Source organism: Bombus bifarius, unplaced genomic scaffold (assembly GCF_011952205.1).
Source record: "Bombus bifarius isolate JDL3187 unplaced genomic scaffold, Bbif_JDL3187 scf7180000007977, whole genome shotgun sequence".
In the NCBI taxonomy this organism is placed as follows: Eukaryota; Metazoa; Arthropoda; class Insecta; order Hymenoptera; family Apidae; genus Bombus; species Bombus bifarius.
In genome coordinates this window covers 4372631-4394784 of record NW_022884362.1, presented here as the reverse complement: position 1 = coordinate 4394784, position 22154 = coordinate 4372631, and the positions used below count along the sequence as shown (strand labels likewise).

Below are 22154 nucleotides of genomic sequence, written 5' to 3'. Positions count from 1 at the left end.
ATAAAATTTATCTCTAAAAATTACAAAATAATAAAATTATTCAAATATTATAAATCTCATTCAATAATATACCGATATCGGTAAACGAATTACGTATAATGTTTCATAATAAAAATAAAGTAATGAAACGAAGACAATTAAAAGTTGATCGACATAAACTTTCCAACTATATAAAATGTACAATTTCCAATTGATCTTTACTTAATGATAAATCTTTAGAAAGCTAGGTTGTGTTAAAAGAAATAAATGTATCGCGCAAATGTATTGCTTCTTCGAGCTGCGTTCTCAAGTGCATCGCTACGTGCAACATCCTCTTAAATGCGACAAATCTCGTACGACTCGCACTTTCTGTGCTTCACGCTACTTATCTATGTAAATTAAAGTTTATAAAAGATCGCATAACCAACGGGGCAATTGGGTAAATCGCATTGCGTTTTACAGAATCGTTATCGCGTAATAATACTCACATTCATCTTGTACAAGTACATATACATATACATATGTGTCTAGAAATATATGCACGGTCACTTATCCACTTGCCTTCGTGCTAAATGTAGATGTCGATTGAAAGTAAAAGAAATCGATGCGCACGTTAATAGCATAGTAAAAATTGTATTGACCTGCTTCCGTAATATTCACTAACTTTTACCGAAATTCTGATAATTACGTATCTAAATAACATTTAAATTGATACTTTGCAATAAAAGATGATTTACCGTTACACTGTTTATAGTTAAAAATTGAAACGATTTAATGTTCAATCTACACAATCTACATGTGAATATAAATTTCATGTACATACTACATAAACTTGAGGTGTACAACGGTTGAACTTGATATTATTATAATGCATTCCAGAATAAAATGCAACATATGTAACTTTCTCATTGTGAGAGAAAGTATTCTAAAGAAAAGTAATAAATTCATACATTTGCATCAATACTTCCATACTTATTCTATTAATTACGTTTTCCTATAACATGTGATAAAATGATGGATACTTATACAAAAATGAAATCATGTATTATTTTACATAAAAACGATGTAACTTTTAACATCGATGTTTTTTCTACATCTTACTATCATAAATCATTTTCTACAATTATAATAACATCTCGAAATTTTTATCACTCGAAAATGGCAAATTTTTTATTAATTTCAACTGCTCGTGGATACGTTCACACATCGAAAGGAATTTAAATGTGCAACGAGTAAAATCAAAAGTCGGTCGAACGAAATATACGGAACGAAGGAAACTCGATAAGAAAATCGATTTCTCCGACATTTATCGAAAATCTACATCGTGCAGGAACACAAACGGATCGAACCATGCGTATATAATAATACTAAGTCTTACGAAGCATTCCATTGACGTATTTCTATTATATCGACGACACGTTATTCTTCTCGTTATCGTTAATCTTCTCCTACGTCGTATAAAGTAATGCACTCGGGCAAACGATAAATTATCATACTTACAATAAGTCAACAGAGGAAAGAATAAAACGATTGCATAATCACACCGCGTTAAGTCTCATTTGGCCAACGAATTGCACGCTTAAAAAAAAGTCCGCTATGCATATCACCTTCTGTGTGTCGATCCTTTAAAAAGTACTGTCATTTCGATCTGTATACGTTTGTATTCTCCATCGTCGTTCCATTCTATTATCCGATCGTACGATTTCCTCGATCAGACTTTTGTCATTTGAGACGTCCAAATAACTCGAAAGGATAAGCAATTCAAACATCCAGCAACGTATTTTGATCGTTTGAGTGAGTTTGAACAAACTTTGATCGGTTTGAACGAGTCGATCTCACTCGAAATATATTCCAACGATCAAGTACTTGGAAACTTTCTAAAATCAAATTGTATTCAGTTTGGATTCCAAACGTTTGAACATCTCGTGTATTTAAACAATTCGACATGCCGTATGTTAGAGGAAAAATATTAATCGCAGAAATGTTAATAGTGCAACGATGATATCATTACGAGATTCTGATGTATAAGTGGAATATCATGGAATATTTCTGGAGCGAGATCCACGTGATTCAATCGTGTATCCGATCTCAGCTGAAACGCGTCTGATTCTGGCAAACGTGCCAAAAAGAACTTGACGGAACTCGAACCGTCCTTTAACTCGATCTGCCACGCGTGTCAGAAACTTCCTGCTATCCCGCTACGCTCGACGTATTTGAAATCAACCGAGAACTTTACACGGATTGCTAGAAACCTGGCCTTCCACGACACTGCGCTGTCGCGAAATTCTGACACCATCGAAAAGTATACCTATAAATCAATCGAATTTGATTTGTTTTCGTTTGTGTTGTTAAAAGAAGTTTGGAGAGGAAATTTTCAAAGGAAGCTTGATGAAGTAACATTCGAGTTACACTTTGGTGTTATCTGATAATCTGATTTCTATGTATTTAATTCTATTGCTCTATATATGTTCTATATTTTATGTTCTATTTTTATGAATAAAAAAGTGAATACAAGATATCCGAAGGCATATGAACATGAAGAAATGAGGAGAACAGCAGCAATAAATTATGCGGTTTGATATTATTTATGACGATTCGATAAAAAATTATTGGTAGCATTCAGCATTGATTTTCTATGAGATTTTCTATTAAGAACATTCTTCACGCAGAAATTCGTTGCATTCGCGTTTTAATTATGAGCATGTTACTCTGATTGTAGATTAATGCAATATTAATAGCAATAGTGATACAGTAATATCTGGATAATTAAACGATTGAAGAGATATCGTATCATGTTAATAATATTTCAAATGGATAATAATATCTTACAGTACTGATAGTATCTTAAAAAATCGTAATCTGTCTTTTGGTGCTTCTTTGCGTAAAGTAATCTATGAAGAAAAATATCTACTTTAATAGACCAGGCTTTTTCTGGCTCATTATTAAGTTTCAAACAACAAAAAGACTATTACATCATAATGCTAAAATATCTTCTATCCAATATACAATTTAAATTATATTTCACACACAATATAAGCTTTCAAAGACTCAACATATTGAAAGCTTATCCGACCTTTGTATAATATGTACATATTATGGTATACACATACTTAAGACAACATTTGTCGTAAGATCCTATCTAACAAAAAAATTAATTAAAAACACACAGTTATCAAGTATTATCTGAAAAGTTCATGTTTCAACCTCTCATCTTAATTACAAACATTCTTTCGTAAACTATGTATATCCTGATGTAGACGTAAAGTATTATAATCTTCTTCCTTTTTCCTTCCTTTCTTGTATTTTATTTTTTTTTTTTTTTAAGATTTTAATATCTCGTCCACGGAACACAGGACATTCGTCCATTGAGAAATAACATTTATTCGTAAGCACCGAAATGAAAGTACTTTTTACGACACTGGATACTAAATGTGTGTTAAATTGATCAGCTGAACACGTATACGTAACACAAACAGCGCAACAAGTATATTTTTTCGCCACTACTCTACCACGTAAATTACTTCCACCTTTACGTTATAATTACACAATATATGCAGGATAATGGGATTATACACGCGCGGCTCCTGCGATACGCTATGTCGCCAAAAAACAACGTTCTCCTAATGCAAGGACGCGCAAGGAAGGTTTGCGACAATAACAGAGCTAAGAGCTGTTTGCCGTTTCGCTAAACACACACGACTAAAAGTCAATTGGAGAACGGAAACTAACCGCGCTAAAGGAGCTCAACGGAAGAACAGATTTCTTGTATACGGCGACGCTTCTCCCGCTTCCTATTTCATTCCGGTAATTGCTTTCCTTTCTCAGTTAAATTATTCTCGATCTTTGTTTAATGAAGTACTTTCGAGAATACGTTTTTTCGTCTTCAAATTTCCCATGAAGCCATAAAGATCTACAACCTAATCACAATCATCGACACCATGAAAAATCCAGAAAGTCATACAGATCTTCTCATTGCCGCGTTCCACTCGATTCGAAAGAGTTTCACAAAGTTTTCCATCCCGGAAACGTCACGTTACGCAAGAAACAGCCAATTCGAGCAAAGCCACAAATCGCGTCGGCGCTTTTTGCTCTACGGCCTCGTCGAGGGGGCCGTAAATCTAGCGGAGCCCCATTATCCGAAAACACGTAAAATAAGTCGGTCAAAATGATGCAAGAAATTAGGAGAAAAAGCTGCGACGCGCCAAATGCGGGCTGAATCGAATAAATCCGTTAGGAAGAAACATTTCACGAACTGGCTAATGCGGTTGACCGAAAAATCTGTTTATCCATCGGATCTACGATAACTCTAAATCCTTCCGGGAGAAACGGAACATTTGCTAGTCGCGAGCTGTCCTTCCACGTTAGTCGAAATGTGTGTCGAACGAGTGGCTTAACCTTAACCCAACGAAACTTTGTCGAACTCTTTCCTTCGTAGGACGTGGCAAACCGTTTGGAAACACGCGATTACTCTTTGCTTTGCGAATTGGTGATCTATGTATCTCTGTTCGTTGACTGATATCCTTTCATCGCTGGTTGTTATATTCGGTTGTTCTTTAAGAACAAACGACCGTTACTGTGATTTAGGAAAAGATCGTTTCGTACTTTTTCCTGTGATTGATAGAAATACGAAGGTAATTTGTAATAGTTCGTAATGTTTTGATTTGGTCGATTGGAAGACTGTGACTCTTGGAGGCCATTTATTAAATATTTTAATGTAGTGACATTGAGCTTGGATTAAGATGTAAAGATAAAACGTTTGCAACAATATCAACTGATAATTGTTTCTTAGAATACCGCTTGACATTAATAGAATTAGAGTTGATATTGTATTTCGTTTTGATTTTGTGGAATTGTAATATGAAGAAATATGGTAAGTCACGCGTTGTTCGCCGTTAAGAGCGAGCAATTTTCTTCATTTAATTCATTAATTTAATATGTTGCATCGTAATCCGACGTGTTTTTATTTGCTTTTAAAATTACCTATGTATCTTTGCTAGCGATTTGAACTTTCCGAGATATCGATTGTTATAATATTAGCTATACCGTTGGCTTTTTACAGAATCCCAAAATTTAACCACCAAACGACGTCAATAGCAAGAAAACAATAAAAAAGAACTTATTGTGTTTCTCGCCTGTGATCTTCATATGGGAAATACACAAAATTATATCTTTCTGTTCCAACTTCATTTGACAACGGTGAGATTATCAAAATATGAAAATACATTCAAATTTTTCATTGAAAAAAACTTCCATTGAAACATAAAGTTCATACATGCGCGATTTGTGCCAAGAAATGTTTTAGTAGTCTGATACATTTCCTATTTTTTGATATTTTTCGAAGCCCTATAATTTCACGATAGTTCGTTTCAAAATATTTCATAACTTCAATAAATCATAACATCAAATAAAATCTCTAATAACGATAAATTGACAAAAAATTGTTTCAGTGTTTTGTTTGCGAGAGAATGGAATTCTGCGCAGGTTCTCGCGAAAGAGCGGGAAATCTGTTCTTCAGTTAAAACACGTAAAAAACAGCGTGGAAAAGATTGAATTTAGCTATGACGCTACGAAGCGTCGCGGTGAAATCTCGCCGAGATTCGGGAAAACGACGACGACGACATTTAGAAACTACGGTTTTAACTATACAGTACAATAAAATACGAGGCGTGGGGTTTCTGGTTTTGGAACGAAGCGATTAATACCTGAACATTCCTCACATTTCGCTGCGGCTTGTATCTGTAGGAGGAAAAGTTAAGCAGATTATTATTTCGTCGAGCGCGTTTGCAATTTAAAATGAACGTAATTTTAGTATGTAACTTCGATTAATTAACAACTGCCATTCAAACTTTCATTACATTTGTTATAGATATTTGTTATAGAAACTACCTTTCACACTTGAACAAAATTCCAGCGATCGTTAATTAGATCGTATTAATTTTTTCATTCACACACAATTTTACACAGATTAGAAAGTTATCGAATAAATTTAAAGAATATATTAATATTGTCGTAAAAGTAATTTGAAGATCAAATATCGACATCTTAAATATGCAGTACAAGATGTTAACATATTTCAATCCGAATAATAAAGTCCCTTCTTACATCTAACATACAAGACGCTATTATAATACCAACAATTTAAAATCGAGAAGATGAAGAAACAGAAAAGGAAAGGAAATTCAATTCTAGGATTACCAAAAGAGGTAGAAAGAACCTTTCTACGTCTCTTAATGAACATTTTATTCCAATTAAATCCGTCACTCACCTGAGCATCAGTTTCTCGTTTCTCCAAAGAACGCGAGTCAGCGTCCAGCAATTCTCCAAGTTGTCCAACGCCAAAATCTACATTCTCGGCAAGGACACTACCCTCCAGCGTCAGTCTGTCGAGATTCTTCTTTTTATTTAACAATTTCGTATCCTGAGCCGCAGGACTTCCCGCGGTACCATTCTCGTCAGGATCTTTCGTACCGATCACGGTGAAACCACCTTGAAATTTCACCGACTTCTTTCTTTTAACTGTTCCAGGATGCGCATATGAATCGCCGATGAACTTCGGTGACACGTGAATCTGCTTCATCATCTCCACATAATCATCTTCTGTGTTCGCAATACGAGCATTTAATCGACTCGAGTTCTCCGTTCCCAACTTTTCTACGATCGCAGCACACTTTCCTTCTTTCCTCGCTGAACCGATCGATCTTTCGACATCTTGGTCCGCTATTAGCCCACGATAACCATCCTTTTTCATCGTGTCCAACGACTTAGAATTATCCTTTTTCTGCGCTTCGAAGAACTTAGCCTCGATGGCCCTCGCTTCCAGTCCCCTGCAGATGCTAATCACCGATTGGTGTTCAGGCATCGGGTCCTTATCTACCCTATCGTTAGTTTTAGAATCATCGTCGGCCGTCGCCTCGCGTTGAATCTCGTAGTACTTAATGAAGCTCCTAACTCTACCAGGGGTTATCGTTACAGTGTCGCGGGATTGGTCATCACTTACAGCTACGGGTGTTACGGCCCTGTTATTGTCATTATTATTACAATGGGGTAGAGAAATCCTCCTAGCTATGGCACTCTTGTCGCCGCTACTCATACTTTTGCTTAACTCTAACTGTCGCGCGTACGCGCCACGATTATGCGACTCGTCAGTCTTTGCGCTGCAGCCTACCATCTGCAGACATTCCACGGAGCTTGCTCCTCCTCTTCCTGCTTCGTCGTCAGACACTCTTCTGACAGTATCGCTTTTGGTCGGTTCGACGAGAACTTCGTTCACGTTTCTCGATAATTTTGTGTAATCCTCGTTCGTGGTTCTTTCAACTCTGTTTATTCTATTCACAGTACTGGTCACAAAGCTGATATCATCTTGAAAATCCTCAGACCTCTCTTGTGATTCGATACCTTTATTCCGGTCATCTGGAATATAGTTACTCGTCGTCAGAGAAGCAGCATACTGCCACTGCTTAACCGTTCTTGCGACTCTGTTTACGTCTATTTCTCGAGACTCTTCTTTACGATCTGCTAATATCTCGCTGCTCTCTGTCGGTTTCACGGATTCTGTACTATTCGCAGTACTATTTTGGGATCCTTCAGACGCTTTTAGTGATTCGTTACTCTTGTTCCGGTCATCTTGAACCTTCCTCGTCGTCAAAGAGGCAGCATACTGCCACTGTTTAACCGAAGAAGTGGCTGCTTTGAGATTCATCGACTCGTCGCTCGTTTCCTTGGTCTCAACAGAAGAATTACCGTTACAATCTTTCAAACTCTGTGTACGGCTATCTGACATAGATTCGATTCTCTCCTTATCGTTCTCTTGCCGAGAAGAAGTTTTTACTCGCGGATGACTTTCAGCGGCACTTCTCTTCTCGTCGTTCACCGGTTTCAATTTAATGTTACTGAAATTGGAGAGCAATTCGTTCAATACATCGCACTTCGCCTCACCGGTGGTTTTCTTGCTCGTTTCGACAATTTTCTTAACCGTTGTCGGCTTTGGTAAAGTGGTTTCTATCCTTTCCAACGGCGCTTTAGACTCTTGTAAAATTTTCTGGATCTCTGAATCCATTTTTATCGACTCGTTTAACCGGGTTGCCAACTTCTTTCCTTCTTCATCTTTCGAAATCGATACTTCGCTCTTCGCTAGTGATTTTGGGAGAACAGCAATGATTTCACAGCTCGTCCGTATCTGATCCGTATCCTCCGACAACATATTTACCAGAAAAGAGTTTCGTTGAATATTAACCGGGTTAGTGATCCCTTTCCTTTTTTCGAATGATTCGTTACCTATAAAAGTATCTTGTAATTTTTTATTACTTTGGCTAACTGGAATATCCTTCGTCTCCTGTCTCGTGTCGCCTTTAGTAATTAAGCCCTTGAAATTTCTCTCGCTCACACCTAAAGAAATATCGCCAGTGTCCAAATTATCGTCTTGCACATCAGAATCTTCACTGCCGTCCGCAAAGTCATTCGACGTGAAATCACAACGATTTATTATATTTCGAAGCGATTCGTTTACGAAAATCTTTCTTCTGTACTCCCCCGTGGATTTATCGACTGAATCCGTTTGTAATTGCTGTTTGTCAATTTCCATATCCTCTTCAGCTGACGACACTTCCTCGCTAATATCAGTCTCTGTTCTATTTGATAATAAATGTTTTTTCAAAACGTTATTCTCTACTTTGTCTTTTATTATTTGTTGATCAAAGACTTTTGTCTCGCTTATTGTCGATTGTTCTTCATTAATTTCAGTCCTTAGATACTTGTCTCTACGAATTATCGAATCTTCCTGAACAAAATTGACGTTTATCTCATTTCTTGTTAATTCCAATTTCCAATCAAAGTTATTCGCAATCGCATTGGTACCGGCAGAAATGATTTCTTCGCGTTTTACATTGTCGTTTTCATTTTCAGAAGCTCCACTCGTCAAATCCTTTTCATCGTGATATTTTTTATTGTCTTCCACGTTATTTGAAGCAGTGCAGTTATTCGAAGCCCGCGCAAAACCGTTGTCCTCGGGCGGCCTTTCCGAAAAATCGTCTCTAACCTCAGCCAACACAGAACGGCATTCCGCTTTCAACTTGATTAAACTCGACTCTGCTTCGCTGACGTCCGCGACTTTTAGTTTTTCCTTGGAACAAAGGGACTCGTCTTGCGAATCGTGCCCGATCGAAGCGCCGGTCGAATCGTTGGAATTACCACGATCGTCCTGACCGAAAGATCCCTTATCGATCGCCCTGACAAAATTCGTGGCATCGTCCAGGGAATACCACCGATCCAAACTGTCCCCTGTTTTCAAAATAGAACTAAAAGGTACGTCACCGAACTCGTCATGATCCTCCTGGAAATCTTGCACCTGACCAAAAGCCTTATTCATGTCCGTGCACTCCATGTCGTCCGTGATCTCAGTCAATTTCACGGAAGAACTACGATTCCAGCTGACCTCCTGCTCATCTGTCAGAGGATCGATATTTTGCAAACTGTCGCACGTGGTCTCGCCATCGTTGTTCAATTCGTGATCTGAAGTCGACGAGCTAGGTGACTCGATCACGAACCTCACTTTGGTCAACCGAGGTACCGTTGGTTCCTCTTCAAAGCTGTCGTAACACATCGGGCCAGCCGATCGTCGGACATTTACCTTGTTACTTCTATCGACGTAATCTTCGAAAATAAAACGACTCGGTACGTCGAAATTCTCGATCAAACGATCGGCGAATGTAGCGGTCCATGTGTCCAAACATTTCTCGAATGGAAGGCTAGTGGTGGTCACGCGAAAACACAAGTCGTCCTCCTCGTCGTCTAACGATTTCTCGAAGAATTCGCGAAAGGAGTTGCGAAGGGAGTTGCGAAAGGAATCGCGAAAGGAGCTGTCGAAATTCGCAGAAGGCTCGTCATTTAAATCGTCTTCACGCTGCAGCGTGTTGGACATCACATTTTGAAAATCGTTCAAAGTAAAGAACAGCGGCGGGTACTTGTTGGTCTCCTTCCTAGTGAAAGTCTCGAATACAAACGGACGTTTGTGCGGCGACTTTGTCTCACTGCTTGAACCGCACTTGTCGTCTTTCTCGTTTTCATCTTTACTCGCTTTCTCGATCCGTACCGAGTCAGCATCCTCGAACTGCAAAGACGACGGCTGAGAAGTTTCCCCCGTCTCGTTCGAACTTAGACTATTTAGCGTTTCTTCCGCATCCCCTATTGTCTGCGAATTCGACGTCCTTTCTTCTGCCTGACCTTTGGCGACGTGAGATTTGATCCTTCGGACTGCTCGCGGCGGAGGCGGCGGAGGCGGTGGCGCCAAACGCTTTTTGTCTGGTTTTCTCAGACGAGTCGGTGACGTTTCTTTCGGAGATTTTGCAATTGCCGCGAGCTTCGCTTTGCGCTTCTTCCGTCTCGGTGGGACTGGCGGTGTACTGCTGACAGATTCTGTACCTGGAACAACGATTGATCGAACGTTGGTGTGCATGACACTGGCAAATGTCAATGACGCTCGGCTCTATCGTTCCTCACTGACGTGTATGGTCACTTGTGTCAGTCTGAAGCTTTGATTTCGTCGCACAATTTGCCAAACTTATCAAAGATAAGGTCAACTGTTCACTTGGTATATACTATAATACAGAGACCACGTGTCAGTTTGGGAACAAAAGAGAGTTTATGGTAATGATTCATGGGATTCGCATTCGCGCATGGTAGAGATTGGTCGAAGCACAATCCGCTGATATTTAGAGAGAAATTTTGGAGTACGGAAACGCGTGGCTAACTACGGTGTTAGACCGTCCGAGGGATACTAAAGCTGATTCCCTACAAATGACAGAGCATCCTCTACCCCTCTCTCTACCGCGAAGTCAATAACAGTGATTCACTAATGCTGCCAAGTTTAAGTTTCCTATTGAATGAAAGAAGACCCTAATAAGACGACAGGCGAAGTTCTAAAATCGATCTCAAACCCGGATGTGACAGAGCTAGCCAGGTACTGCGTTCGCTTTTGGTAAGAGAGCTTTTTCGTTGTCGATGTATCAGTAGATTGATATATCTGTTAATTATTCTAATCCTTTTATAAAATACATTTTTCTTTTCGGCATTAAATTCTAATTTTTGTTTGTACATAGAAAGCATCGAGTTTAAATGTATAGATGAGATGTAGATTCGAAGTTAAATTTGCATGACATATATCTTCGTAAGATCGTTTCTGTATCGAAACATTCGTTTTATTTAATGCATTCAGAAATTCGAGCGGATGAAATTGAACTTCATGTTGTAGATAATCTTCAAAAATTGAATTAAAATGTATTCGATGAACCACGTGGAATAAACTGAAGAAAGTTGCAAATTATTAAATTTTTATTGACAAAAGACTACTATCTAATATGAACTTCCCTTGACAACTAAAGGACAGAACTGACGTGACGGTTCGTATTAAACGGGCAAATAGAAAAAAGCAGCAAATAGTACCGCCTCGAATTCTGAGCAAGGCTTCGTCCGTTAAATGGATAAAAACAATTCGATTAGGTTACGTGGTGGATGCAGCTACGTTCGACACAATGGACATAATGACCTTAATGGAGTTTGCTATACGATTTTACAAGTATAAGCGCCCACTAGCTCGATTGGAGTATCGAAATTTAAAGGCCAAGAGATCGATTGAAGAAAATTACAAATTCCTTTTAAACATTCAGTACGCAAGACTACGTAAAAGGAAATTAAATACTGTTTAGTATTTAGTATTTCTTTTAGAAAATTTCAATCCCTACATTTTAATTCGAATACTAATGGTATTTTTATGTTACATCGATGAAGTATTGATTACAGATACACATAATAAATAATGTTTTTTTTCTTATAGATAATAAATTATACATTTAAAAATACACATATACTTATATATGTGTACGAATTTATGTAACAATATGTAAAAATAAATTGGTCTCGAAAGTATTTATTTATCCTCTATTTTACACTTCTTTATCTTTTATAATTTAGAAGGCAAGAGATTCGTAAGTTGCATTTTACGCTGTATTATCCAAGTTGTAATAAAATATAATTTGTTATTTTAATAGTATTCTCAACTAAAACTTTCGATATAACAAGCATCTGAACAACACACGAAAATCAAAATGCATATAAATTGTTTCACTGCAATTAAGTACCCATTGAGTGCACAGTAAAAAAAGTAGCATACGTGTTAGATAAAAATGGGTTTCTAGAGTAAGTACTAACTTGCTTTATCGACGATTAAATAAAAACTTGGCGACTCGTCCTGCTGACGTCGAAGTCCTCTATACTCAGCAGCATACTTGCGGACTTAAGTGCATCATTATCAACAAGATCGGCCATGTATAGGCTGTTTGCATTGTGATTACCCATTGCGCTCGATGCGGCACTGCTGTACGCGCTCGAGGTGTTTTGCACAGATGCAACGTCGGTGGTCCTTTGAACGAGCCATTTGTTTGTCATGCTCGACGTATCTGCTTCCGAGGACACGTCGAATCTGATGTCACTGAAATCAATGAAAGCGTACTTATAAAGTTTGCTTGAAAAATCAACAATCACACTGTTCAATCAGACACTGAAAAGCCATTCTATCGTATACATTGAGTTTCTCCCCGTCTTCAATTTACTAATTTAATCAACTCTTATATTAATATATACCGATTAAATAAAACACATGTAATTGTTTGATATTTGTCTTAATACATATTTTTCAAATATACGCACATTTGCAGCATTATTATATATTTTATCATATGAATATAACGATATATAAGTGTATTTTATAAAACTTTATCATTTTCAGTTTCTGTCTGCACAAAATAACGCGTTTAATTTCCTTTTTAATTTTCCAGGCTATCCTCGATTATATTTTCCACAAAAGACAAAACGTGGTCGGTTGACAAATTCCAACGCGTACCGCATTACATTCTCTGCTATATCATATGCTGTAATATTTTTCCAGAGTTTAGAGCATGACATCTAGAGAATTTCAAATTTCAAAGATAACTTACATACCAAGAATAATCAACAGTCCGTTTATAATATCCCGTATATGTTTAAAACTATTAAGTACAGAACCAAAATTTTGCTTCCATTCTCGTTAAAATTAAGTGCATAGCGAAACAGAGTACTGGAATGTTTCACTTGATTGCTTTACTTGAAACGAATTAAAAATAATGCTACAAATTCACAATATAAAGTTCTACATCGCCCAGTCGCAATGAAAGAATCAACCTCTTCAACTGAAAATTCTTCAACGTAAACAAGAAAACTTATTTTCATTTCAGACGCAACTGCTCCCTCGCTTAGCTAATATTAAAATTAAATTTAATCAATAAAACGTAAAAGATGAAGTAAGATTCAAGGAAAGGAACATCTTCATACTCACTCCAAATAGTTATTTTCCGCAGGTTGTTCGTGATTCTTCCTGGAGGTTGCGTTTTTACGGGAAGTAGCTTGAGAAAGGACCAGCTCGATCGTATCGGACGAGCTCTGCAGCATCTTCAGAGCGTCTTCATACCGCAAATGCAATAAATTCTGCCCGTTTATCGCTACGATGCGATCGCCTGCGGTCAATAAATTTCTCCGAATTAATGCAGCTCCGGTAAAGAATGGCGCTTCAAGCTTACCTTTGTTCACGTTTCCGGCCATATCGGCCGATCCTCCTACCGACACCGCTTGGACATAGACGCCACCATCGTTACCCTCTGTCACTTGCAACCCTATGCTGCCACCGTGGCCCCTTTCCAACTTAATCGTCTGCAGGATTCGTTCCTCGGCAAACGACAACTCTTCAAGACGCGCTGCTAAGGAAACGGACATCGACTCGTCCTCCGGCACACGGAACGTCTCGTCATCTGTACGGATGTCAGCGTCTGTTGGAAATAGAAATCATACAAAATTTAAATTATAAATCATATAATCCTTGCATGATGATGAAATGCATAATGTTCGTAGAGATATTTTTATATTGAAATTAATATGTTTGCAGAATTCCTTAACTTCTTAAGATATAGGATTAAGAAGATAAAATATCTTATGTTGTATATGTTATCTGATTTAGTGAATTACATAACGCGATTGATTTCAAGAAATGCAATTAAATATAGGAATAATATATAGCACGATGATGATACAATATGTATCAATAACATAGCGTTGTATTAAAAATTTGTTAATTGTTGTATACGTTTAAATATAGGTTCGAGTGATAATTGTTAACACTTGAAAAATCTAGTCGAAGTAGAAATGTTACTAACTGAGCACGTATGCTTCCGGTAGAGGAGATTCCGTTGATCGTGCGGACAATGACTGAATCGAAGACTCCGTGTCTGATTTTAATGATAGCGACTCCATGTCGTCGGTAAGGGCGGTATCTTTCTGCACGAGGCTGCTATAGATCGCTCGTGTTCCCATTTTTACCCCTAGACGACGTGGCAAACTCGGCGTCCGATAACCTCCCGATTGTCTGGATGTTCCATAATTCGGTAAACTTGAAGTCTTCATCTAAAACAGATATAAAGGCATTTCGATTCCGATATTGATTAATTTTCATAAAAAAAAGCTAAGTTACATTGAAAATGCACGAAGCAAAATATATTGAATTTTTCTATCATTCTTGGAAGTAAATACTAGTCAATTACAAACACTCCCATTAAAGGTATTACATATACCAATATTAAAGCATCTTCTACTGATTATATGAAACATAATAATTGTCACAGATCATAAGATAAACGATTAATAGTCAGAATTTTATATTTATGCAAGACGATGATCTAAAACAAGTAGCAAAAATTATCAAAACCAATTTGTTAGAGTTAAAGAAAAAATTAATTAATATATGTTGACTCTTGATAAATATTTGGTTTAAAAAGGACGTTAAAAAATTTTTCGGTCAATTAAATAGTCCACAAATTTATCAAAAGTGAATATGATTCGTGAAATTATCTGTAATAGAATATGCATGGAATTAAATAGCAATAGATAGAAAATCTAATAAAACAAATACCAAATTAACCAGAACAATAATTGAGAAACGTAGAGGAGAACGTAGATGAGAATAGTATTGAAATTTTTCGTAGCAAATCGAAGATTTTTATTATAGTGTCAAATTTATTATAGTCGAAGCTTTAGAACGATATAATAGTTCATAAAAATGTTGTTTATTTGCTAATAATTTCCTGGATTTTCTTCATTTTTACAAGTTCGTTATTACTTATAAGAGGGTTTCATTTGTCACTTATTGCATATATTTTCAATATTTTATTATATATATATGAAAGCCTTTATTAATTTTTTAATTTTCACAGCACTGGCCGATTTAAAAAAGTATGCACTTTAATACTTCAATCTCTTAGCTTCAAAGATATAAGACTATTACAAAGAAATAATAAATTCAGGAAGTTGCACTTTTATTCCGATAAATGTCATCCAATGACATTCATGAATGTTATAAACGTAATATTCATAAGAAAATTTCTAATGAAAAATTCATGAACAGAAATTAAGTTCTAGGAACTAGCATTTGCAATATCAGTGTTTTACACTCGATATATCCTTTGTCAAAAGAGGGAAGATTATACGAGGAAACATAAAAGTCAACCTTTTCCATATTACAACAAAAATAATAGAAAGTCGATCTACCTTGTGTAACGATTTCTTCACGTCCGACACGTCCCATACCTCATCCGGAACAGGAAACTCGTTCTTCCTTGAGACTCCAACTTTGTTGATCGCAGCATACAATACTTCAGGATTATCCGGTTTCTCTAATTGATCTACGTCGTTCGATGACATGATCTTAGGAAGCGAATAGCCACATTCAGTTTCAGTTTCCAGTTCTATTCGCGGACGATTGTAGATCTTCCCGTCGTTTTTCATTTCCTTTACGTCTAGCGAGAACGGCTCGTTGGGACTCGTCAGGCTTCTTTCTGACTCGTCTTCCGTATCACGGGACTCTCCTTCTGGTTCCAACCGCACGTTTACTTGCGCGTAAAGCGCATCTTCTTCAGACGAGTAGAAGCCGGGTTCGCGAAGAGTATCTTTCGTCTTTGGCACCGCGATATCTTTCTGTGGATTCTCATTCTCTTTGTTCTGGTATTCCTCCAGCTGCATCGAATAATTCGACCTCAGCTGCGCATTCTTCACGGTGTTCGCTATGGCTATTTTCGTTTTACTATCGTGAGACTTTGACTTTGATGGCGAGGCCTTTGCTTCGATCGTCGTAGGAACACCGAATTCTGAAAAATATTTCATACTCTATGTTACTGATCATTTTGAAGCAGACATTCAAATGAAAATAGTTCTTTCCTTTTTAATTGGAGCAGCTTTTGTTAAATAACAAACATATCTGTATCAACTGTATCAAGTGTAAGTTATTCGCAATTCGTGATACTTACAAGAAGTAGAATTTTGTTTAAAAGATGTTGTTGTAAAATCGACGTAAAATTGAAGTGTTAGAAGCCAGACATACATTTTATACACGAGTTATTGTTTGTTTCCTTTTATTTAAATATTTTAACGCAACTTTTTCATTCAATTTTAATGCATGCTTGTAAGCTAGCAAAATTGTCACAAAAGAGGTTTAATTAACAACTAAGAATGTATTTACTCTTCTTTAGAACAATATAATCCACCGATTAGTATTTCAATTATTAAATAAACTTATCATATTTAATTATGAATTAAATCCGACTTTTCCTTTTTAGCTCGTTAATTTCATAAGAAGACGAGTGTTAAGAAAAACCTTTATAATTACTCTATTCTATAATACATAAAAAAGCAGAAACATAACATATATGAGGAAGTTAAGACGTACCTTTCGCAAGTCCCTGTAGCGACGTAAATTCCGAGCGTAGCCTTAAGAAGAACTGATGGTGCAAAGAGGTGAGCTTGAAAGCGAAGTAACTTCTGTAAAACAAAAATACTTTGAAACTCGAGGCCTACGCGAGAGCCGTACATTAAATCTTCTTTTAAATTCCATTCAAGTACGGAAACTTGGAGAAACTTCGTTCGTGTCTATCGCTTGGCTTTTCAACGGATACATTCCACACAACATCTTTATTCGAATAAACTTTTCCCCAATAATCTAATTGAATTTACCCAAAAACTTCAACAATCTCCTTTTTTTAATCACGTTCATTCGTAACGAAAAACGCTTTGATATGTAACACTCTAATACGACCCACGTTCTCCCATTTTTCACTTAAGCAAAATGAATCGTCATTCAACGCCGACCTGTCATTCCTACCTAACCGAGCAAATAATTAATTAAACGAACGCTTACTTTCGATGGTCCATTCTGAGTTTGAACTTGCATCGTTTCCCGTTCACCTTGCTATAGACCACCAGACAGCTTTTACTGTAGCTCAACGTCTGAATATCCTTCCATTGAAACTGCGCCAGCTTGATCCTTTCTCTTGGCTCTCCTCTTTCGAACAACTTCAATCCCTGAGCATGGATGGCTAACCAAACGTTGCTCTCAGTCTTCTTCTTTCCACCTTTGCTGCTCTTCCCATCGTGATTCAGTTTATTATTATTATTATTATTATTATTTACGTTATTGATGTTGTTGTTGTTGTTGCAAGCTTCTACGCGATACTTGGACTTGTAAGCTCCATAAATGTCGTTCGAAGTGGCGCTCTTGGTCAATCCAGCAGGTTTTCGTTCGTCATATGGGATCTTTGGAATATTCTCGCAAGATCCCAATCGAGAAATTTCAATTCGACCACGAAGATATTCCTGTCTGCCATCTTGGTTATAAATATTCTCGCTGGAATCGAGCAATTCCTCGGACGTGTCGTGGTTATCGGTCGACTTTCTCTTCCTTTGCTGTGCCATTACCTTCTCCAGTTCCTTAGAGTCCATGGTGGCAATGTAATAGTGAGAACCATAATCTGGAAGGGTTTGTGCGTGAGTTATGAACATCTCCTCAGCTTTGTTCGAGTCCAAGCCACGTCTGTCGCGATGTGCCTGGTGAAGACGGGCACGGAGAGCTTCCGCTCCTTCGTTGATGATTTGAGATTGGTGCTGATCTATATTCAGAATCAGTGACTCCGGAACATAGTGTTCCAGCAGGAAGTAATCACCGCAACCGTGTTCCTAGATAGAGAAAGTAGCGCGTTATCGAGCTGAACTGATTCGAAGATGGTGGGACGGAAATGAGGATACTAATGAAGAATCTTTTATGCGCTTGATCGACATTTTAACAAGGTGAAGATTTTGAAGATCTTCTTTCACTTATTATTTTTTTTATTTTTCTCTTTTTTTATGAATGAATAATATGTGGAAATATTGTGTTAATATTGTATTAATAAATAATCATTATGAGAATTGTAATTTGCATCGATCACATTTTATATCAAACTTGTACGAATACAAACACACCCGGAAATTTCTTCGTAATGGTTTCGTTTATATCTGCAGATATGAATTACCGATAACTCATATTCATCATATCCATTTTCACTGTATTACTTTCCTCGTGTCGACAATCAATATCGCATGGTCGTTTCGTAATTGATATTACATTCCAGCGATATTCTTAGAAACAATGAATCGCAAGTTTACTCACGTTCGCGTTATAATTCCCAAATTCAGCCTGAAGAGCCAATCCAGTGAGATTAATTAACTCGGGATACGGGCACACCAGCTGTTGCTCCAATATACATCGTCGTATTTGCAAATATAATAGATGCTTCGATATCCAACTCCTAAACAGGTAATTCGTAATTGATTAATCTCCTACATGCAAAAATATGTGCATACTCCACTGTCATTCAGAAACTGTTATCGATAGATTGAAATACTTTTGGAAAATACAGAATTATATTACATATAAAATAAAGCATTGTATTTAATAGATGTAAAGAGTTATAATTAAAAAGATATCAATTATTTCTTTTTCGTTGTAGAAAAATTCTATTAAGTTGTTCTTTAGATGTTTTGAATTTTGAAATTAATTGCTAGTAATGGTATAGACACGAAGAAGCTCAGATATACCTTATACCACGCAGGGAGGGTAGAAAGAACCTGAGCCTCAGGTACAGCATAAAACTAGTCGGAAGACCCAAAAGACCTTTGCTTTTGCCGCTGCTTAACCATCCAGGTGGTGCGACTTTGTTCAATTTAGTATCGGGTGGTAAAATCGCAAAATCACCGGCTAATAGCACCGCCAGGCCAAGGGTGAAGTTTTCGTCTAGGCTTTCGGCTTGCATGATGGCCTACAATCATTTATAACCAATGTATTATGTTAACGATGTAATTATACGAGATCAAAGATACAGTTCGATTAGATTACCATCGGATGCGAATCGTTAAATGAAATACAGAATGCCGTAGCTTAACATATTCCAATATGGTTAGAAGCAATAGAATTGTTCAGAATATTTCGAGATATGTAACATTCGAATAGATTATTCATAATAGGGAAGAATTGCAAATTTTTAGTAAATTCTATTTCAGGAAGATAATTAAGCTTTAGAGCTATTTTATGGAACTGTTCAACCTAGAAATATAATTTACAGTCATTGTAGGTAATGTGATCTGTATGACATATTGGCCGTTTTAAAATGTGGATATAAAATTAAATTATTTACTAAAAGTAGTGATTAACAAGAAAAGTAATGTTTTAATATCATACTAACTTTTTATTTGAGACACGATTGCCTTCAATAAATCGGATAACTTACTAATTTCCCTACACTTTTCCAGGAATATTACGAATATTTCCATAATATGCGGTATCATAAATAAATATAAATATTCCGACAATTTTTTCCAATTAAAATTGAATGCACGAAAAAATAGATACATTTTAGAAGCGGTTATTTCACACATACACGTATACACATGAGAATTTGATATTGGAACATGTGAAATGTGTCAACTGAAATTCGAAATTTGTTTCATGTTCAAACCACTCACGAACAGGCGAATGAATTTATTCTGTATTTTTTTCGTTAAATATAGAAAACTTGTAAAAATTGTATAAAAGTTTGTAACAAAAAACTAAAATCATAACAACCTTCTAACTTAATTATACAAATTATGTTTCTAATAACAAAATAGTATATAGTAAAAGGTGTAATAAAGACTATAATTCATATGTTAATTTTGTAATAAGATATCTTCATAATATATTACGTACATTGTACATACGCGGACTAACATATTTGTTTCAATCTACAGACACGTTAATCGCTAGTATAGTAGTATAGTATCGCATAACTCATGGTTTGTGGATTTGTCACATAGTATAACGATATCTCTCTTCTCTCTCACACGCACACTATCTCTTGATAGAATGCCAGAGTTTCTCATGAGTTCACACCGGAATTTGTGGTCTCATGAATAACCACCCACGACTGGGGTCTTCGTAGTGTGACATTCGACATTTGCTAGACGATTCACAAAACGGTAGCATGACTCAAATTCTATTTAAGTTTTATGTATACATGGTTCACATGTTATCACAAAACTACATTTACTTCATAGCTTATCTTTTGTATCTAAAAATTTGAAGCTTCGTTTATAGTCATAACTTGTCAATTATTACCGTATTGGATTTTGAATGAAAATATAGTCGAAAAGCAACATAAAAAAGTATCCATTAAAACGGAGTAGAAATACCATATGAATGAATTTGCAAGTGAAAATCACAGAAAATATCTTACTCCATTTGAGATGTTTAAAACTAAATAAAAAAAAGTATCGCTTCTTTCAACCTTTCCATTACTCCTAACAATTTAATAATAGAAAATTAAAATTCGTCGGTAACAAAGCAAAGATCTCGGTTATATTAGAAAGCTTCTTATATATTGGAATTTATCTACAGAATTATTATGTAATTATCGATTGAAGTATGAGAATATTTTGTTGTTACTTCGCTATATGAAAATCTATACGTTTCTATAAATGACATTATACGTATCATTCAAACATAATTGTCTAGCAAATTGAATCCCTTATCATCGAGGGACACTCTCCATGGAAAACTCTCGCCAGTTCATACTTTTGATTGAACTTCAACACTTTTCATCACTTTTCATCATCGAAATACCATCTACGCTACGATTGGATTTACAAATTTTATTGAATCCTTAAACAAGATTCTTGAAGTTAAAATCAATTCTAAGTACTTGAAATAGGGCTCTTTTTGTTCATTTTGTGTAGATAAATTCATAAATGTAAAATTAACCAGTTATTCGTTCTTACCTGGAACAGATCTCCAGCCGTAACTTTTTGAGGATCACAAGTAACTTCCACTCGTTGTCCAGTTAGCATTATCACGACAATACGTCCGGAATTGCTAGCCTATAAACAAATTAAATGTTACATTAGATGTAGGAAATAAATTTAATACATAAGTATAATATAATACTATAAAATAAATATAAAAAAATGTAATGTAATACAAAATATTACAAATAAAATAATGTCTATAGTTGTGTGAATAAATGAAAGAATTCAAATATATAAAAATGAGTTACATATATATATTTTATATCAAAAAATTGAAAAATTTCATTACCCATGTTCCTGATGATCGATAAAAATATTCATTATATATCTAAATGATTCATTAAGTTGCAACATATAATACATAATTTAAACGTATCATCTAAAGGTAGATTAGTTATTAACCGTATCTTATTTATGAATTGAAGAACAGATACGTATGTTATGTTAGCCATAGATAATTGTAACTAATTGTAGTTGATTATATAATTATTTATGAATTCAAAGATAATTAATTTTATATATTTATATTACTGTTTACCATATCTAACAGACTTGTGATAGAACCTAAACAACGAGCCCTTCAAGGTCCGATATGGTCTAGTGGCTAGGATACCTGGTTTTCACCCAGGAGGCTCGGGTTCGATTCCCGGTATCGGAAAATTTTTGTTTTTCCTTTTAAACTACTTAATACGTGCGATTTGTACGTTTCTCAATATTTTATTAATAAGAATAATTTCATCTTTTCGTAATGAAAAAAAAAAAGATTAGTAAGTATGTAATACAGAATGATTTTCTCGCTAATTGACGTCAAGAAAGTGTCACTGAAACCATAACATTGTATTAGCATACATACATATGTAATTTATGGTCAGAAGGCGATATCGGCTAGAGACTATATAGGGTAGAGACAGTTATTTATATATTTATATGTGAAATAAAAATGAGAGTAAGCGTCT

The 22154-nt window shown here is 36.0% G+C and overlaps 2 protein-coding genes and 1 non-coding gene across 6 annotated transcripts in view; 1 reads left to right on the top strand and 2 right to left on the bottom strand.

The window, feature by feature from the left end:
• Positions 1-4813: 4813 nt before the first annotated feature.
• LOC117204048 lies at positions 4814-10429 on the bottom strand. The gene is made up of 2 exons (XM_033441048.1): positions 6245-10429; positions 4814-5715 (listed from the first exon to the last, which is right to left on the bottom strand). Exons 1-2 carry the CDS (start codon positions 10427-10429, stop codon positions 5620-5622), a joined length of 4281 nt encoding a protein of 1426 aa, XP_033296939.1. The 3' UTR covers positions 4814-5619.
• Positions 10276-22154, bottom strand: part of LOC117204030 — a 149277-nt gene continuing 137398 nt past the window's right edge. For all 4 annotated transcript variants that reach the window (XM_033441027.1, XM_033441028.1, XM_033441026.1 and 1 more), the window contains 11 exons: positions 21172-21270; positions 18958-19178; positions 18530-18668; positions 17243-18057; positions 16775-16866; positions 15601-16196; positions 14214-14460; positions 13584-13829; positions 13343-13520; positions 12181-12460; positions 10276-10395 (listed from right to left, as the gene is read on the bottom strand). In XM_033441027.1, coding sequence (XP_033296918.1) covers positions 12196-12460; positions 13343-13520; positions 13584-13829; positions 14214-14460; positions 15601-16196; positions 16775-16866; positions 17243-18057; positions 18530-18668; positions 18958-19178; positions 21172-21270 — 2898 coding nt within the window. In that variant the 3' untranslated portion in view covers positions 10276-10395; positions 12181-12195. The remainder of the gene's footprint in view (positions 10396-12180; positions 12461-13342; positions 13521-13583; positions 13830-14213; positions 14461-15600; positions 16197-16774; positions 16867-17242; positions 18058-18529; positions 18669-18957; positions 19179-21171; positions 21271-22154) is intronic.
• Trnae-uuc lies at positions 21785-21856 on the top strand. Its single transcript has one exon. It is a non-coding gene; the product is annotated as a tRNA-Glu (tRNA).

Coding starts and splice junctions, on each gene's coding strand:
- LOC117204048 (XM_033441048.1), bottom strand. CDS start 10,429: ATGCACACCAACGTTCGATCAATCGTTGTTCCAGGTACAGAATCTGTC. Junction 5,716..6,244: donor AACGAGAAACTGATGCTCAG/GTGAGTGACGGA, acceptor TTCCTCCTACAG/ATACAAGCCGCAGCGAAATG.